Source organism: Chroicocephalus ridibundus, chromosome 26 (genome assembly GCF_963924245.1).
Source record: "Chroicocephalus ridibundus chromosome 26, bChrRid1.1, whole genome shotgun sequence".
NCBI lineage: Eukaryota > Metazoa > Chordata > Aves > Charadriiformes > Laridae > Chroicocephalus > Chroicocephalus ridibundus.
Window position 1 is genome coordinate 1,345,303 of NC_086309.1, and position 18,281 is coordinate 1,363,583.

At 71.5% G+C, this 18,281-nt stretch overlaps 2 protein-coding genes across 4 annotated transcripts; one reads left to right on the top strand and one right to left on the bottom strand.

Moving 5' to 3' along the window:
- Positions 1-54: 54 nt before the first annotated feature.
- On the top strand, positions 55-3,999 carry DMWD (DM1 locus, WD repeat containing). Of its 2 annotated transcripts, none has more exons than XM_063318536.1 (4): positions 55-441; positions 1,004-1,186; positions 2,090-3,262; positions 3,684-3,999. In XM_063318536.1, the coding sequence occupies exons 1-4, from the start codon at positions 76-78 to the stop codon at positions 3,729-3,731; spliced, it is 1,770 nt and encodes a 589-aa protein (XP_063174606.1). In that variant the 5' UTR covers positions 55-75; the 3' UTR covers positions 3,732-3,999. The 2 variants fall into 2 exon arrangements, with proteins under 2 accessions (XP_063174606.1, XP_063174607.1); XM_063318537.1 differs by having other exon boundaries at positions 3,699-3,999.
- Positions 4,000-5,782: 1,783 nt separating this feature from the next.
- DMPK (DM1 protein kinase) lies at positions 5,783-18,129 on the bottom strand. Of its 2 annotated transcripts, XM_063318534.1 has the most exons (14): positions 17,869-18,129; positions 16,482-16,573; positions 16,302-16,385; positions 15,776-15,871; positions 14,739-14,887; positions 14,126-14,219; positions 13,212-13,412; positions 10,668-10,979; positions 9,604-9,689; positions 7,639-9,340; positions 7,102-7,238; positions 6,554-6,650; positions 5,968-6,023; positions 5,783-5,860 (listed from the first exon to the last, which is right to left on the bottom strand). In XM_063318534.1, the coding sequence occupies exons 1-10, from the start codon at positions 18,065-18,067 to the stop codon at positions 8,878-8,880; spliced, it is 1,776 nt and encodes a 591-aa protein (XP_063174604.1). In that variant the 5' UTR covers positions 18,068-18,129; the 3' UTR covers positions 5,783-5,860; positions 5,968-6,023; positions 6,554-6,650; positions 7,102-7,238; positions 7,639-8,877. The 2 variants fall into 2 exon arrangements, with proteins under 2 accessions (XP_063174604.1, XP_063174605.1); XM_063318535.1 differs by lacking the exons at positions 5,968-6,023; positions 6,554-6,650; positions 7,102-7,238.
- Between the last annotated feature and the right edge of the window lie 152 nt (positions 18,130-18,281).

The window sequence follows — 18,281 nt, forward strand, 5'->3', positions numbered from 1 at the left end:
CGCGTTGCCATGGCGGCGGCGGCGGCGCGCGGGCAGGGCGCTTCCGGCGGGCGGTGACGCCCTTCCGGCGGGAAGATGGCGGCGGCGGCAGCGGCCCCGGGGCCGGGTGATGGCCCCGCGGCGCTCCCGGCCCAGCCGCTGGAGCTGAAGAGCCAGTTCCGCACCCGCGAGGGCTCCTACCGGCTGCTGGGCCCCGAGCCGCGGCCCCGAGCCGGCCCCGCCGCCGCCCCCGGACCGTCCCCGCCCGCTGCCGGCCCGGGCCCCGCCGCCGCCCCCGGCTCGGCCGCGCTACCCCCGGTGCGGTTGTCTATGGTGCGACTGACGCTGCCGCCCGCCGAGGAACCCGGGGGCCCGGCCGAGCGCAGCCGGGTCTGCTTCAACCTGGGCCGAGAGCTCTACTTCTACGGTGGGGCCGGCTCCGGTGGTCGCGGCAGCCGCCGGGTAACGGGGGAACCGGGGCCTCGGGGCGGGGGAGGAACCGGGCGTTAACGGGGGTTCTGGAGCCAGGGGGTACTGGGGACACCGGGATTGTCGCAGGGATCATAGAGCCGGTACTGGGGGGCTGGTACCGGGGGACTGAGCCCAGCGGGGACGGGGACAGGGACGGTGACCTCAGAGCCCCGGGAGCCTTTTGCTAGCGGGGACAGGGACGCTGGGGCCAGTAACGGTGACCCCAGACCCCCCCAGGAGCCATTTTCTAGCGACGACACTGAAGATGGTGACACCAGGGACAGTAACGGTGACCCCGGACCCCACAAGAGCTGCCCGCTAGTGGGGACAGCAGGGAGGGTGACGTCCGGGTCAGTAATGGCGACCCCGGAGCCCCTGGGAGCTGTCTGCGGGGGGTGGTTGGCCTAGGATGGGCCAGGCAGCGGTGTGACGGTGACAAGGATGTTCCCTGCACCACCGGGGTGGGTGCGGGGGTGTCCCCTGCCCTCAGTGACATCCCCCAGTCAGTGGCGTCCCCTTTGGTGACGTCCCCGTCCCGTCCCCCCCCCCGCAGTCGCTGGACCTTCACAAGCCCATCGACAAGCGCATTTACAAGGGGACGCAGCCGACCTGCCACGACTTCAACCAGTTCACGGCTGCTGCTGACACCATCGCCCTCCTTGTGGGCTTCTCCGCCGGGCAGGTCCAGTGCCTCGACCTCGTTAAGAAGGACGCCAGCAAGCTCTTTAACGAGGAGGTGAGACGCCAGAAGGGGCTGAGGCTTCCACCTGGAGATGGCGGCGGTCGTTAGGGGCCCGCGATGGCTCTGCACCCTCAGCGAGAGGCAGGGCTGCGTGCGCCACGACTCAGATTTGGCTCCCCAAACGTCCCTTTTTTGGCTTTGCCCGTACTGACACCTTGGGTTTGTGCCGTGGCGTTCTCTTGCGTCCTGAAATGTCCCCATTTTGGGTCCCCAAACATGCCAGTTTGGGCTTTGCCCTCAGTGACACCCCGAGGTTCTGCCTCAGCCCTCACTCATGTCCCCAAATGGGCCAGTTTGGGCTTTGTCCTCAGTGACACCCCAGGGCTGCGCTGTGACAGGGATTCTGGTCCCCAGATGCGGCATCTCAGGTCCCCAAATGCTCCTTTTTCAGCTTTGTGCTTAGTGACACCCTGGGCCTGCACCCTGACACCAGTTTGTGTCCCCAGACACACCAATTCAGGTCCCAAAATGCCCCTTTTTTGACTTTGCCCTTATTGATGCCCCAAGGTTCTGCCTCAGCCCTCACTCGTGTCGCCCAATGTCCCCATTCTTGTCCCCAAGTGTGCCAGTTTGGGCTTTGCCCTCAGTGACGCCCCGGGACTGCACTATGACATGGATTCTTGTCCCCAAATGCACCGATTCCGGTTCCCGAATGCTCCTTTTTTGGCTTTGACCGTAGTGACACCCCAAGTTTGTGCTTCAGCCCTCACTTGTGTCCCCAGACGTCACCCATTCATGTCCCCAGAGTCCCCGTTCGTGTCCCCAAATGTGCCGCTTCGGGCTCTGCCCTCAGTGACACACCGCGGCTGTGCCATGCTGCCGCTCTGTGTCCCCAGACGTGCCCGCGGGGCCAGTCCCGCCCCCTCTGACCCCCACCTTTTCCTCCCCTCCCCACAGCGCCTGATCGACAAGACGAAGGTGACCTTCGTCAAGTGGCTGCCGGAGACGGAGCGGCTCTTCCTGGCCTCGCACGCCAGCGGCCACCTCTACCTGTATGACGCCGAGCAGCCCTGCGGGGCCGCGGCCCCCCAGTACAACCTCCTGACGCAGGGCGAGGGCTTCAGCGTCTTCGCCTGCAAGAGCAAGACCCCCCGCAACCCCCTCCTCAAGTGGGCGGTGGGCGAGGGGGCCCTCAACGAGTTCGCCTTCTCGCCAGACGGGCGCTCGCTGGCCTGCGTCAGCCAGGACGGCTGCCTGCGCGTCTTCCACTTCGACTCCATGCTGCTGCAGGGCATGATGAAGAGCTATTTCGGGGGGCTGCTCTGCGTCTGCTGGAGCCCCGACGGCCGTTACGTGGTGACGGGGGGAGAGGACGACCTGGTGACCGTCTGGTCCTTTGCCGAAGGGCGGGTGGTGGCCCGAGGTCACGGCCACAAGTCTTGGGTCAATGCCGTGGCCTTTGATCCCTTCACCGGGGCGGCGCAGAGCCCCCAGCCCCCCGAGCTGAGCGGGGGTGAGGAGGAGGACGAGCCCGCCGACCCCCTCACCCGCCGCTCCCCCGCTGTCACCTACCGCTTTGGCTCGGCCGGCCAGGACACCCAGTTCTGCCTGTGGGACCTGACCGAGGACGTCCTCTACCCCCGGCTTCCCCTCTCCCGCGCCCGGACCCTCACCGGATCGGCAGACGCCGGCATTCCCGTGCCAGGGCTGCCCCGCTCACTCTCCCGCTCCAACAGCCTCCCGCAGCCGGCGGGGACGGGCTCAGCCCGCGGCCCCCCGCCCGACGTCCCCCCGGCTCTCAGCGTCGGCCGCTTCGCCACCTTGACGCTGCAGGAACGCAAGGGACCCTCCGGCGCCGAGAAAGAACACAAACGCTACCACAGTTTGGGCAACATCAGCCGGAGCGGGGAGAAACCCCCTGGCGGGGCCGGCCCCCGGGGGCGGCTGGACACGGCCAAGGTGCTGGGGACGGCGCTGTGTCCCCGCATTCACGAGGTGCCGCTGCTGGAGCCCCTCGTCTGCAAGAAGATCGCCCACGAGCGGCTGACGGTGCTGCTCTTCCTGGAGGACTGCATCGTCACCGCCTGCCAGGAGGGACTCATCTGCACCTGGGCACGGCCCGGCAAGGCCGTGAGTGCGCAGGGTGGGGGGGGGGGGCCTGGGGGGACACGAGGGGTCCCACCTACAGCCTGGGGGGGTTGGAGAGGGATTTTTTGGGAGCTGGAAGGGACGCGAGGGACCCACTGGCAGCCCTGGGGGGGTTGGAGAGGGGCTTTGGGGGGGCTGGGGGGGCCATGAGGGGTCCCATCAGAAGCCTGGGGGGCTTGGAGAGGGGTTTTGGGGGGCTGGGGTGGATGTGGGGGATCCCAGCAGCAGCCTGGGGGGGTCGGAGAGGGGCTTTGGGGGGGACTGGGGGGCCATGAGGTGTCCCAGCAGCAGCCTGGGGGGGTCAGAGAGGGGCTTTGGGGGCTGGGGAGGACAGACATGGCCGGGGGGGGAACCAGTGTGTGTGGGGGTCCCCCCCGGTGACTGAGGTCCCCCTCCCTGGCAGGGACTGTCCTCGCAGAACGGCGGCTCTCCCAGCGGCACCGTGGTATAGCTGTCACTGTTACCGTCACCCGTACGTACCCCCGCAGCCGCCACCGCTCCAGGACACCACTCCGTCCCCGTACTACTGAGCCCCCCGGGTGGGCGGGCGGGCGCCCCGTTGTCCCCACGGCCACCCGCTGTCCCCTGTCCCCGGTGGGGCGGTGGCACCGCGGTGTCGCGCCGGCGGGGCGCCCTGTGCCTTCGTCACTTTATGTCCCCGCCACGGCGTGGGGCCACCGGGCTCTGCCCTTATTTATACTAAAGAGACTCTTTTCGCACTCGGGGTGGCCCTGACGTGTCTGGGGACAGGGACAGGTTGGGGACACCGGGGGCAGGGATGAGGGCTGGTGCGCAGGGATGGGTGGGGGACACGCTGGGCGACATGTGGGGACGTGGGGAAGACGATGGGGACAGACTGGCGATACGATAGGTGACACATGGGGATCCAGGATGGACTGGGGACACGATGGGGACACTGGAGACACGATGGGTGGCATGTGGGGACGTGATGGGCCACACATGGGGACGCAGGGACAGACTGGAGACAGAATGGGGACACAGGGAGTGGCGTATGGGGACAGGGGGGCAGCCTGGGGACGCTGCAGGGCCACGGGGACAGCAGGCAGCAGCCGGTGCCCCATGGGGACAGCCCAGGGACACGGTGCTGCTGTCGCCCTGTCCCCCGGGGCCAGGACACACGCACCCCCGCCCCCCCAGGGGCCATTCTGGGGTCCCCCCGTGTGTGTCGCCATGTGTCCCCCCCCCCCCACGCAGAGGCCAGTTGCAGAAACACAATTTTATTCTCGTCTCTTCCCCTGGAGGGGGGGCAACAAACCGGGGGCGGGGGGGCGGGGAGGGTAAGAAGATGGAGGGAGGGGCAAAAAACCGGGGGGAGGGGGCAAAAAAACCAGGGGGGGCAATAAGCTGGGGGGTGGGATGGGCAAAAAATGGAGGGGGGGGGTATAAATAATGGGGGGCTTAGTGCAAATGTGGGGCGTCCCTACAAATAAATTACTAGTGGAGGGGCCCTGGGGGGCCCCCCCAGGGTGGCACGAGGGGGGGGGCGGGTGTGTGCCCCCCACCCACCTCGGGGAGGGGGTTGGGTCCTGCCGCCCCTCATTGCCGGTCATGGGGGCAACGGTGCACACATACCGCCCCCCGGGGGTCCCTGGTGGGGGGGGGGGGGCCCGGACACCTGGGTCCCCGCCCCTGTGCCTAGTGGTTACGGGGGGGTTATGTACAGTGGGGGACGTCCCCCCCCCCCCGCCGTGGGGTGGGGGTGTCAAGTGCAAGAAAAGGGGGTGCTGGTGAGCCCGGACGCCTGGGTTCCCCCCCTCAAGGGGGGGTTCCCGGGGGGGGCAGGAGGTGCAGGCCGGCAGCGCAGAGCAGCAGGCAGTCCTTGGTGGCACCGGGACGGGGGGACCTGGGGACGGGAGGGGGGTCAGGGCACACTGCGGTGGCCCCGTCACACCCCACCCCCCCACCCCATCCCGTCCAGCCGCCCCCCCCCCCCCCCCCCCCCGCCTCGTTGGGGACCCCCCAGATTTGGGGGTGCGGGGGGGGGGGGGGGGAGTACACGGCCTGGTTTGATGCGGCCTTGGGTGACAAATGGTGGTGAGGGGGGTGGCACTGCCCGGGGGGGGTGGCAGGGCCTGAGGTGACACAGCCTGGGGGGTGGCAGTGCTGGAGGTGACACTTTCCAGGGGGGTGGCAGTGCCGGAGGTGACACTTCTCAGAGGGTGGCAATGCTGTGGGTGACACTTTCCAGGGTGGTGGCAGTGCCGGAGGTGACAGCCCGGGGCGGTGGCACTGCCTGGCGGTGGCCCAGAGCTCCATGGCCATGCCCCGGTGGTGGCCATGCAGCGGTGGTGGCAGCGGCAGCGGGTGGCCGTGCCGGGGGTGTCCCAGCCGTGGTTGTCCCCTCCCGGGGTTATCCCAGGCAGAGCGGGTGGCCGTGCCTGGGGGTGGCAGTGGGGGGGACAGCCATGCCTTGGGTGGGGCGGGGGGGGGATGGTGGCAGTGGCGGGGGGGGGGGGGGTGACAGTGACAGTGCCACGTACCGGGCCAGAGCAGCAGGTGCCGGGACAGGGGCACCCCCAGGGGGGAGCGGAAAAGCCGGGGGGGGCCCCCGCTGCCGGGCTGCGGAGAGAGCAGAGAGCGTCAGCGGCCCCCGCACCCCCAAAACCGCCCCCCCCCAAACCCCTCCCCGTGCCCCCTCAAACCCTGCCCCCCCCCCCCAGCCTTACGTCCGTCGGGGGCTCCGCGGGGGGGGCCGTGATGGCGGGGGGCTGCCCCGCGCCTCCTGCAAGGGAAACGGAGGAGGAGGGTCAGGGCCGGACCCCCCCAAACACTCTTTTTGGGGTGTTCCCCGCCCCCCCCCCCCCGTTTTGAGGAGAGGATAAGGCCCCAAGCCGCCCCCCCCCCCGCTTTTTCCTGTGTCACTCCCCCCATACCCTTTCTAGCACCCCCCCACTTTGGGTGCCCCCCCCCCAGTACCCTTTTTGGGGGTTCCCCCCATCTTGGGGGTGGGGGTGTCGAGGTCCCAATTCCGCCCCCCCCCTTGCTGCCATCCTGCGGAGGGTTTCAGGGCTACCGAAAGGATTTGGGGGGGTTCGGGGGGGCTTGAGTGGATGAAGGGGGGGACTTGGGGGGGGGGGAGTCAAGCTCTGCCAAGGGACTTTGGGGGGGGCCCAAGTGACTGGGGGGGGGGGGAGGCATGTCTGAGGGGTGTTGGGGGCACGTAAAGGGGGCTGCAGGGTGTCCCTGGGGGGTACCCGAAAGGTTTGGGGGGGGGGGGGGACGACGACACACACGTAGAGGGGGGGTCCTTACCTTCGTGCGGGGGGGGGGCCAGCCCCGGGGCGGGGCTCTGCAGCCGCCGCAGCTTCGTTTCAGTTCCAGGTTGCGGCTCTCGGCCTCCTGCAGGCGCCTGGGGGCGGGGGGTGCATCAGCTGGGACCCTCGGGGACACCCCCACCCCCCCACCACCCCCCCCGCCCGGGACCCCCTTGGTCCCCACTGTCCCTGCCCCTGGGGCGGTGGCCCCCCTGCGGTACCCGGGGTCCCTGGTGTCACACCCCCTCCCCCCCGTCCCTGCTGTCACCCTGGGGGGGTGGGGGGTGTCCCAGTGCCTGCTGTCACCCGGGGGCCCTGGTGTCCCCCCCGATTGTCCCCCCCGATGCTCTCCCCCCCCCCCCCCCCACTGGCTGTCACCAAGGTGTCACCCCCCCACCCCCAGCACCTGCTGTCACCCGGGGGTCCCTCCTGTCACCCCCCACCCCGGCCCCCAGCGTCGCCCACGGCCCCCACCCGCTGTCACTCCCGGTACCGGTGTCCCCCCCCCGCCCCACCACCCCCGCCGGTGTCGCCCCCGCCCCGTACCGGGCCAGCCCCTGCCCGGCCGCCCGCAGCAGCCCCAGCTCCCGCTCCAGCGCCGCCCGCCCGCTGCGCTCCGCCGCCAGCGCCGCCCGCAGCTCCGGCACCGGCCCCCCCGGCCCCGGCCCCGCCGCCGGTCGCGCCTGCGGGAACCGCGTATTCGTGGGGACACCCCCCCCCCCCCCCCCCCCCCCCCGGGATCTCCGACCGAGAATTCCCCTCCGGGACCGGGATCGCCCCCCCACCAGCACCGACACCTCCCGCCCCGGGACCCCAGGGCGACCTCCGAGTACCGACTTCCCCCCCCCCCCGCCGCCCCGGGACCCCAGGGCGACCTCCGAGTACCGACTTTCCCCCCACCCCCCCGCCCCGGGAGCCCCGGGGATCGGTGTGTCGTCCCCACCCTCCCCTGACACCGGGACCCCTCCCGGGGCACCGGGAGCCCCGGGGATCGGGCACACACACCGCCCCCCCACCCCCACCCCCTTCCCCTCCCCCGGCAGCGGGACCCCACACCCCCCACCCCCCACCCCCAACACACACCGGCTCCTCGGGGGGTGCCCGGGTGGGCTCCGCGCCCGTGGGGGCTGCACAGCCGGGGGGCGGCGTCGGCGGGGGAGCCCCCGCAGCTGGGGGGGGGCCCTTGGGGGCAGGGGCGCCCTGGGACGTGGGGGGGTCCTTGGGCGTGGGGGCGCCCTGGCATGTGGGGGGGCCCTGGGATGTGGGGGGGCCCTTGGGGGCGGGGAGCCCCTGGGATGGGGGGGGGGCTTTCGATGTGGGGGGGCCCTGCGATGTGGGGGGGCCCTTGGGGGCGGGGGACCCCTGCGATGTGGGGGGCCCCTGGGAGGTGGAGGACCCTTGGGATGTGGGGGGTCCCTTGGGGGCAGGGGTCCCCTGGGATGTGGGGGGGCCCTGCGATGTAGGGGGTCCCTTAGGGGCAGGGAGCCCCTGGGATGTGGGGGGGCCCTGGGATGTGGGGAGGCCCTTGGGGGCGGGGGGGGCCCTGGGATGTGGAGGACCCCTTGGATGTGGGGGGCCCCTGGGATGTGGGGGGGCCCTTGGGGGCGGGGGACCCCTTGGATGTGGGGGGGCCCTTGGGGGCGGGGGGCCCCTGGGATGTAGGGGGGCCCTGGGTTGTGGAGGGGCCCTTGGGGGCGGGGGACCCCTGGGATGTGGGGGGGCCCTTAGGGGCAGGGAGCCCCTGGGATGTGGGGGGGCCCTGGGATGTGGGGGGGCTCTTGGGGGCAGGAGGCCCCTGGGATGTGGGGGGGCCTTTAGGGGCAGAGAGCCCCTGGGATGTGGGGGGGCCCTGGGATGTGGGGGGGCCCTTAGGGGCAGGGAGCCCCTGGGATGTGGGGGGGCCCTGGGATGTGGGGGGGCCCTTGGGGGCGGGAGGCCCCTGGGATGTGGAGGACCCCTTGGATGTGGGGGGGGCCGGGGGTGAGGGATGCCCTTTTGGGGGGGTCCCTTTTTGCAGGGGGGTCCCTGGGGATGGAGGTGCCCCTTTTTGTGGGGATGCTCCCATGGGTGGGGGGGTCCCCGTAGGTTGGGGGGGGGGCCTTGTGTGGGGGAGGGGATTTTGGGGGCGGAGCCCCCGTGGGTGGGGGGCCCCCCTTGGGGGAGGGGGGCCCTTTTTGGGGGGGTGCTCCCATGGGCGAGGGTGCCCCTGAAGACGGGGGGGGCCCTTTTTGGGGGGAGGTTCCCATGGGTTTGGGGGTCCCCTCGGCTTCGGGGGCACCCACGGGGGGGGAGACCTCTTTTTGTGGGGGGGCCCCCTCGGGTTCAGGGGCACCCACGGGTGGGGAGGCCCCTTTTTGGGGGGGGGGGGCCCTCGGCTTCGGGGGCACCCACGGATGGGGAAGCCCCTTTTTGTGGGGGGGTCCCATCGGCTTCGGGGGCACCCACGGGTGGGGAGGCCCCTTTTTGCGGGGGGGGGGGCCTCGGGTTCAGGGGTACCCACGGGTGGGGAGGCCCCTTTTTGGGGGGGGGGGGCCCTGGGATGGAGGGACCTCCATAACTGGGGGGGGCCCTGATGTTGGGGGGGGGCTGGGGAGAGGCGGAGGTGTCCCCCTGCTCGGGGGGGTCCCTATGGCTGGGGGGGGTCCCTATGGCCGGGGGGGTCCCCACGCCTGGGGGGCTCCCCGTCTCCGGGGGGGTCCCCCAGTCCCCCTCCAGTTCCATGGCCAGGTCCTGGTCCCACTCCTCATCCTCATCTTCCTCATCTTCCTCCTCCTCCTCCTCCTCCCTAGGCCGGGGAGGGGGAACACATGGGGGGGGGGGGGGGGTGTCACCTGGGGGCCCCCCGCAGGGACCCCCACCGGCAGACAGCCCGCCCCCCCCCCCATCTCCCAGTGCCCCCCATCGCCCCCAGTTCCCCCCTTCTTCTGTCCCCCTCCCCCCCCCCCAAACCTCCTCCACCCCATTGCCCCCTGCCCCCCCCCCGGCCCTTCTCAGAGCCCCCCCCCCCCCGGCCTTCCCCCACCCGACCGCCCCCCTCCCCGTGCTCACTCGGAGTCTCCGCGGGCGTACGAGTACCCCACGAAGGGGAGGTGCAGCCCCAGCTCGGGGGGGTCCCACGGCTCCCCCAGGGGCTCCTGGGGGGAGATTGGGGGGGGGGGTTAGACATGGGGGACACCGGGGGGGGGGGGGTGTTGGCCCATGGGGGTGTCCCCGAGGTGGGTCAAGGGATGGGAGGGGGAGGTCCCGGGTGGGGATGGGGATCCCAAGGGGCTCCCGGGGAGGGGGGAGTCAGTGGATGGGGGGGGTGTCCCAAAGAGGGGGGGGGTCAGTGGATGGCGGCGGGGGGGGGGCCTACTGGGAACCTGAGGATGAGGGTCCCCGCGGGGTCCCTGGGTGTGGGGGGTGTCCCGGGATGGGGTCCCGGGAGGCCGATCCTGGGGGGATTCTCCGGGGGGGGGAGCGCGGTGTCGGGGGGGTGGGGTGTGTCCCGGGGGGGGGCACTGCCGGGCGGTTCCGGGATGGGGTCCCGGGGGGTGTTCCCCGGGGGGTGGGAGGTCCCGGGAGGTGTCCTGGGATGGGGTCACATGGGGGGGGGGGGGGGGGGGGTTGTTCCGCGGGGGGAAGAAGCGGTCGGGGGGGGGCGGGGGGAGGCGGTCCCGGGGGTGTGTCCCGGGATGAGGTCACGGGGCGGGGGGGCTCGGGTTTGTCCCGGGGGTGTCCCCGGCCGGGGTTGTCGGTGCCGGGGGGGCTGTCGGTTTGTTGGTGCCGGGGGTGTGCTCCCCGGGTGGGGGGGCGGTGCCGGGGGGGCGGTCCCGGTCCCGGCCCCGGTCTCGGGGGGGTTGTGTGTGTGTGTGCGTGTGTGTCGGTGCCGGGGGAGCGGTGCCGGGGGAGCGGTCCCGGTCCGGGTCCCGGTCTCGGGGAGGGGGGGTGTCGGTGCCGGGGGGCCCAGTCCCGGTCCTGGTCCCGGGATGGGGGAGTGAGGGGGTGGTGTCGGTGCCGGGGGGGTGGTGTCGGTCCCTGTCCAGGGGTGGGGGGGGCGGTCCCGGTCCCGCTCCGGGGGTGTGGCGGGGGGGGGGGGGGCGTGTCGGTGCCGGGGGGGGGCGCTCCCGCACCGGCTGGCTGAGGCAGTCGTCCAGCACGTCGAAGTTGGAGGTGTCGGCGGCGCCGGCGGCGGCGGGGGCGAAGGGCGGGGCGGAGCGGCGGAGCGCGGCCCAGCGCAGCCCCGCGAAGAGCGGCAGCCGCCGGAAGTCGCGCGCGCCGCCCCGCCCCAGCCGCTCCTCCCGCGCGCACAGCAGCCCGCGCACCAGCGCGCGCGCCGGCGCCGGCACCCGCGGCCACGCCCCCGCCGCGCCGGCCACGCCCCCGCCGGAGGCCTCGCCCCCTCCCGCCGGCGGGTCCGGGTCATCCGGTAAGTGCAGGTGGTCCTGGCGGGGGCCGGTCAGCGCAGGGCTCCCAGTAACAGCCAGTGACACCCCCAGTAACACCCAGTGCCCCCCAGTAACAGCCAGTGACACCCAGTGCCCCCCAGTAACACCCAGTGACACACCCAGTAACACCCAGTAACACCCAGTGCCCCCCAGTAACACCCCAGTAACAGCCAGTGACACCCCCAGTAACACCCAGTAACACCCAGTGCCTCCCAGTAACACCCCAGTAACAGCCAGTGACACCCCCAGTAACACCCCAGTAACAGCCAGTAACACCCAGTGCCCCCCAGTAACACCCAGTAACCTCCCAGTGCCCCCCAGTAAGACCCAGTGACCTCCTAGTGCCTCCCAGTAACACCCAGGAACCTCCCAGTGCCTCCCAGTAACACCCAGTGACACCCCCAGTAACACACAGTGCCTCCCAGTGCCCCCCAGTAACACACAGTAACCTCCCAGTGCCCCCCAGTAACACCCAGTGACACCCCCAGTAACAGCCAGTAACACCCAGTGCCCCCCAGTAACACCCAGTTATCTCCCAGTGCCCCCCAGTAAGACCCAGTGACCTCCTAGTGCCTCCCAGTAACACCCAGTGACACCCCCAGTAACACCCAGTGCCCCCCAGTAACACCCAGTGACACTCCCAGTAACACCCCAGTAACAGCCAGTGACACCCCCAGTAACACCCAGTGCCCCCCCGTAACACCCAGTGACACTCCCAGTAACACCCCAGTAACAGCCAGTAACACCCAGTGCGCCCCAGTAACACCCAGGAACCTCCCAGTGCCTCCCAGTAACAGCCAGTGACACCCCCAGTAACCCCCTAATGCCCCCTAGTGCCTCCCAGTGCCTCCCAGTAACCCCCCAGTGCCCCCAGTTACCTCCCAGTGCCCCCCAGTTACCTCCCAGTGCCCCCCAGTTCCTCCCAGTGCCCCCCAGTAACACCCAGCACCCCCCTAGTAACCCCCAGCACCCTCCCAGTGCCTCCCAGCATCCTCCAGTGTCCCCCTGTGCCCCCCCAGTGCCTCCCAGTAAACACCCAGTGACCCCCAGTAACTTCCCTGTCACCTCCCAGTGGCCCCCCAGCACCCTCTAGCGCCCCCAGTTCCCCCCAGCACCGTCCCAACACCCCCTAGCGCCCCCCAGCAACCTCCCAGTGCCCCCAGTACCCTCTAGCACTCCCCAGTACCCTCCCAGTGCCCCCCAGCACCCTCTAGCACCCCCCAGTGCCCTCCCAGTTCCTCCCAGTGCCCCTCAGCACCTTCCCAGTGCTCCCCAGTGCCCCCCTGCACCTTCCCAGCACCCTCTAGTGCCCCCCAGTACCCTCCCAGTTCCCCCAGCACCCTCCCACTGCCCCCCAGCACCTTCCCAGCGCCCCCCAGTGCCCTCCCAGTGCCCTCCAGCACCTTCCCAGCACCCTCTAGCGGCCCCCAGTGCCCCCCAGCACCCTCCCAGTTCCTCCCAGTGCCCCCCAGCACCCTCCAGCGCCCCCCAGCTCCCTCCCAGTTCCTCCCAGTGCCCCCCAGCACCCTCCAGCGCCCCCCAGCTCCCTCCCAGTGCCCCCCAGCGCCTCCCAGCACCCTCCCAGTGCCCCTCAGCACCTTCCCAGTGCCCCCCTGCACCTTCCCAGCACCCTCTAGTGCCCCCCAGTACCCTCCCAGTTCCCCCCAGCACCCCCCCACTGCCCCCCAGCACCTTCCCAGCGCCCCCCAGTGCCCTCCCAGTGCCCTCCAGCACCTTCCCAGCACCCTCTAGCGGCCCCCAGTGCCCCCCAGCACCCTCCCAGTTCCTCCCAGTGCCCCTCAGCACCTTCCCAGTGCCCCCCCAGTGCCCTCCAGCACCTTCCCAGCACCCTCTAGCGGCCCCCAGTGCCCCCCAGCACCCTCCCAGTTCCTCCCAGTGCCCCCCAGCACCCTCCAGCGCTCCCCAGCTCCCTCCCAGTTCCTCCCAGTGCCCCCCAGCACCCTCCAGCGCCCCCCAGCTCCCTCCCAGTTCCTCCCAGCGCCTCCCAGCGCCCCCCAGCTCTCTCCCAGTGCCCTCCAGCACCTTCCCAGCACCCTCTAGCGGCCCCCAGTGCCCCCCCAGCACCCTCCCAGTTCCTCCCAGTGCCCCCCAGCACCCCCCAGCGCTCCCCAGCTCCCTCCCAGTGCCCCCCAGCGCCCTCCCAGCTCCCTCCCAGTTCCTCCCAGCGCCCCCCAGCTCCCTCCCAGTGCCTCCCAGCGCCTCCCTCACCTGGAAGTGGAGGATCTTGGCGTAGGTCTCCAGGACGGACTCGGCGAAGAAGGGCGTGTGGCCGAAGAACATCTCGTAGGCCAGGACCCCCAGCGCCCACCAGTCGCACTCGGGGCCGTAGGAGCGGCCGGGGTCCTCCACCGCCAGCAGGATCTCGGGGGACAGGTAATCCGGCGTCCCCACCGCCACCGAGGAGCGCACCTGGGGCAGGGGACACCGCGGGGGGGGGGGGTGTTGGACCAGGGGACACGGGGACACGGGGGCAGGGGGGGATTGGATGAGAGAATGCTGGAACAGGGAACATGGGGACGGGGATAAGGGACAGGGGGGTACAGGGACGTGGGACATTGGGACAGGGGGGTACGGGGACATGGAGATAGGGGACACGGGGACAGGAGGATATGGGGACATGGGGACATTGGGACAGGGGGGTACAGGGACATGGAGATAGGGGACACGGGGACAGGAGGATATGGGGACACGGGGACATTGGGACGGGGGGTACAGGGACATGGAGATAGGGGACACGGGGACAGGAGGATATGGGGACATGGGGACATTGGGGTACAGGGACATGGGGACAGGGGGTGTCAGGATGGGGGCACATATGGGACATGGGGACATTGGGACAGGGGAATATGGGGACATGGGGACAGGTGGTGTGAGGATGGGGGACACGGGGATGGGGGACACGTGGGACGTGGGGATGGGGCCACGGGGACAGAGGGCCATGGGGCCGTGGGTGTAAGGGACACAGGGACACGGGGACGCAGGGCTAGGGCACGTGGGACACGGGGACGGGGGATTCTCCAGGTGCTCGTAGCAGGGCTGAGCTCCAGGTCACCCCAGCCCCCTTTCCCCGTGTCCCCCTGTCCCCCCGTCCCCGTGTCCCCCTGTCCCCCCTCCCCACTCACGGTGCCATCAGGCCCCAGCTTGAGGCAGGAGCCGAAGTCCCCGAGGCGGACGTGGCCCCAGCGGTCCAGGAGGATGTTGTCAGGTTTGATGTCCCTGCGGGGTGCGGGTGGCTTCTGTCACCTTGCGTGTCCCCCCCCCCCCCCCGTGCCGTGGCCCCCAGACCTCCCCATGTCCCTCGTGCTGCCTGCGTGACCCCACCCCCCCATGTCCCTCCACGTCCCGCTTTGTCCCCTCCGTGTCCCTCATGCCCCCACCCCCATGTCCCCCCGCTCCTTCTTGAGTCCCCCAATCCTGTCCCCGTGCCCCCATTTCCCCCCGCCCTGGGCCATGTCCCCTCACGTCCCCATATCCCCCCCCCCGCCCCCTCAGGTCCTCGCCTGTGTCCCCACGTCCCTCCTTTGTCCCCCGGCTCCCTCTTGTGTCCCCCAACCACCCTCGTGTCCACGGACCTTCGTCTCCCCGTCCCCCGCGCCATGTCCCCTCATGTCCCCTCCACGTGTCGCCAGCCCCATGCCATGTCCCCAGCCCCGTGCCGTGTCCCCTGTCCCCCGTCCCCCACCCCCCCAACCCCGTGCCGTGTCCCTGTGCCACCATCCCCAGCCCCGCACCCACCGGTGGACGTAGCCCAGGCGGTGGACGGAGTCGATGGCCATCACCAGCTCGGCCAGGTAGAAGCGGGCCATGGCGAGGGGCAGCCGGTCCCCAAATTTGCTGAGCAGGGTCAGGAGGTCCCCCCCCACGTAGTACTCCATGACCAGGTACTGGGGGGGGAGAGACGGGACAGGGGGACATGGGGACACAGGCACAGCATGGGGACACGGGCATGAGGACAGCACAGGGACGTGGGGATGGGGACACCGGAGCGGCGTGGGGACACGGGGATGGGACGGGGACAGGAGTTATAGACGTGGCACGGGGACACGGGCGTGGCATGGGGACACGGGGATGGGGACACCGGAGCGGCGTGGGGACACGGGGATGGGACAGGGACAGGAGTTATAGACGTGGCACGGAGACACGGGCATGGCACAGGGACACGGGGATGGGGACACCGGAGCGGCGTGGGGACACGGGGATGGGATGGGGACAGGAGTTATAGACGTGGCACGGGAACACGGGCATGGCACGGGGATGGGGGACACCGGAGCGGCGTGGGGACATGGGGATGGCACAGGGACACGGGGATAAGATGGGGACAGGAGACAGAGGGATGGCCACGGGGACACGGGGATAGGGACGCGGGGGTGGTATGGGGACATGGGACACACGTCACAAGGCATGGCATGGGTAGAGGGGGACGCAGGCATAGCACGGGGACGCAGACGTGGCGCAGAGACCCAGGGACAACGTGTGACATGGGGATGGGGGACAAAGGCGTTGCGCGGGGACAGGGGTGACAGCGTGGCATGGGGACACGGGGATGCAGGGTCATGGGCACGGCACGGGGACACGGATTGTCCAGGGGGACACGGGCACGGCCTGGGGACAAGGGGGACGTGGGGTGGGGATGGGGGGGCTCCCTGGGGGCACCCGAGGGGGCTGGTCTCTGGGGACAGCCCTGGCTGACCCCGTGCGGGGATGTCCCCATGGGGGGGGGGGTGTGTGTGTCCCCATGTCCCCATGGCGGGGGGGGGGGGGTGTCACCTCACCAGGCACTGGGGGTCCTGGAAAGCGAAGTGGAGGCGGGTGATCCAGCGCTGGTCCCCCCGTGCCAGCACCTCCCGCTCCTCCCGGAAACAGGACACCTGGGGACACCGGTGGCATCAGGGTCAACCCCCCCCCCCCCCCCCCCAGGGTCACCCCCGGGGTCACCCCCAAGGCACTGAGGTCACCTGCAATATCCCGTCCCCCCCCCCTCCACCCCATGCATTGGGGTCAGAGTCAGCCCTAGGGACCCCGTGTCACACACTGACCCCCCCCAGTGCCACCCTTGTCCCCGTCATCCCATGTGCCCCCCCGGGACACCAGGACCCCCCTTGTCCCCGTCATCCCATGTCCCCCCCCTGGGACACCGGGACCCCCCCTTGTCCCCGTCATCCCATGTCCCCTCTGGGACACCAGGACCCCCTTGTCCCCCTCCCTCCCTGTCCCCATGTCCCCCACATCCCCCCCCCGCTACGCCCATCCACGTCTCCATGTCCCCCCCCCCCGTGTCCCCCCCCCCCGTCCCCTCACCTCCCCGCGCCGCAGCATGTCCCACTTGTTCATGATCTTCATGGCGTAGATCTGCCCCGACTCCTTCATCCGCACCACCGCCACCTGCGGGGCCACCCGCCGTCACCCACGGGGGGGGGGGTCACCCGCCGGGTCACCCGTGCCACACACCCCCCCCCGCCCCCCCCGCCCCCCCCTCACCTCGCTGAAGGCCCCGCGGCCGATCACTTTCAGGATCTCGAAGTCGCTTCGCTGCAGCTGCAGCTCCTGCACCCGGGCGACCACCGGCTCCGCTGCGGGGGCACCCATGGGGGGGGCGGGGGGGGTGTCAGTCACCCCGGGGGGGTGTGGGGGTGTGGGGGGGGGCTGTTACCTCGGGAGCAGAGGTGGATTTTGGGGAGCAGCTCAGGTTTGGGGGTGCACAACCCCAATACGAGACACCAGAGAACCCACTGCGGGGGGGGGGGGCATTATGGGGGGCGCACAGGGGTGTTGGGGGGGGTTATTAGGGTACGGGGGGGGGTCGCTGGAAGGTTTCGGGGGGGAGCACCGGGGTTTTTTGGGGCTTTTTTTGGGGGGGGGGGGTTGTCTGTGGTCATGGGGGGGGGGGGCTGATGGGATTTGGGGGAAGCCTGGGGAGGGGGGTCGGGAATTTAAGGGGGGGGGATGCGGATTTGGGGGGGAGATGCTGGGTTTTGGAGGATCCCCGGGAATTTGGGGGGGGGGGGCCGGTGTCGGGGGGGTGTTTGTGTGTTTTGGGGGGGGGGGGGGTAGGGTGGTGTTACAGGTCCTGGTGTGGGGAGGGTCAGGGTGCCCGGGGTTGGGGGGGGGGGGTAACAGTCCTCGCGGGGGGGGGTGTGTGTGTGACAGTCCCCGGGGGGGGGGTGACACCCTCGGTGCCGCGCGGGGAGGGGCGGCCGCGCGCCCGCAGCCCATTTATGGCCGCGCCGCGATCGGCGCCCGCCGCGGGGGGGGGGGCCGGGCCCGACGTGCCCAGAAAAGGAGCGGAGCCGCCGGCCCCCCCGCCCCCCCCTCCCCGGGACCCAGCCGTCCAGGACACCACCACCCCCCCCCCCCCCGTCCCCCAAAAAATGGACCCAGGTGTCCGGCCCGGCCGGCGGCAGGAGGGCCCGCAGGTGTCATCCCCCCCCCCCCCCCCGGTACCGGATCACCCCCCCCCAACACACACACAGTCCCACCCCCGGTACCGGACCTCCCTCCCCGCCCCCCACCCCGCCTTGTCCTTCTCCCACACTCCCCCGGACCGGAGACCCCCGGTACCCCCCCCACCCCGGACCGGACCGCCCGGTCTCAGCCGTCCCCGGACCCCCCCCCCCCGTTACCCTCCCGGTCCCCAGCCCCGTTCCCACACCCCCGGTCCCGTTCCCCCCCCCCCAAGTACCTTTCCCCCACGGTCCCGTCCCCCCCCTTCTCCTACCCCCCCCCCCCCGCAGTCCCGTATCCCCCCGGTGCCGGTATCGGTATCCTCCGGCCCCGGCCCCCCCTGTCTCACCCCGTTCCCGTACCCCCCGGTCCCGTCCCCTTCGACGCCGCCCCCCCCGTGCCCCCCCCGGTGCCCCCCGCTCACCCCAGCTCAGAAAGTCCCGGACGTGTCTCTCGCTGTCGCTGTCGGTGTCGCTGTCGGCGGGGGGGTCCCGTCGCCTCAGCCGGTGCCTCAGCCCCCCCGCCAGCCCCACCAGCAGGTCCAGCAGCCCCTCCAGCCCCAGCGCCCCCCGCCCCAGCGCCAGCGCCCGCAGCCGCTCCCGCCTCCCCGGGGGCGCCGCCATCGCCCGGGGCTCAGCGCCGCCGCGGCCCCATCCGCCACCGGCAGCGGCAGCGGGGCGGGGGGGGGGGGCACCCTCCGGGGCAGCAACCGGGGGGGGTGGTGGGGGGGGGAGGGAGGGAGTGACGGCGAGTTACCGGGGCCGGGCGCTGCCGGGAACCTCCTCCCGACGGGCACCCGCCTACCGGGTCCCGGGGGCGGGGAGGGCGGCCGGTAAC

What these genes read in the sequence shown, in the direction of transcription:
- DMWD (XM_063318536.1), top strand. Translation starts at nt 76, where the DNA reads ATGGCGGCGGCGGCAGCGGCCCCGGGGCCGGGTGATGGCCCCGCGGCG. An exon ending in GTGGTCGCGGCAGCCGCCGG is followed by an intron (nt 442 to 1,003) that starts GTAACGGGGGAA and finishes CCCCCCCCGCAG; the next exon opens with TCGCTGGACCTTCACAAGCC. An exon ending in GCAAGCTCTTTAACGAGGAG is followed by an intron (nt 1,187 to 2,089) that starts GTGAGACGCCAG and finishes CCCTCCCCACAG; the next exon opens with CGCCTGATCGACAAGACGAA.
- DMPK (XM_063318535.1), bottom strand. Translation starts at nt 18,067, where the DNA reads ATGGCGGCGCCCCCGGGGAGGCGGGAGCGGCTGCGGGCGCTGGCGCTG. An exon ending in GCCGCGGGGCCTTCAGCGAG is followed by an intron (nt 16,386 to 16,481) that starts GTGAGGGGGGGG and finishes GTGGCCCCGCAG; the next exon opens with GTGGCGGTGGTGCGGATGAA. An exon ending in CGCCTGGGCTACGTCCACCG is followed by an intron (nt 14,220 to 14,738) that starts GTGGGTGCGGGG and finishes CGCACCCCGCAG; the next exon opens with GGACATCAAACCTGACAACA.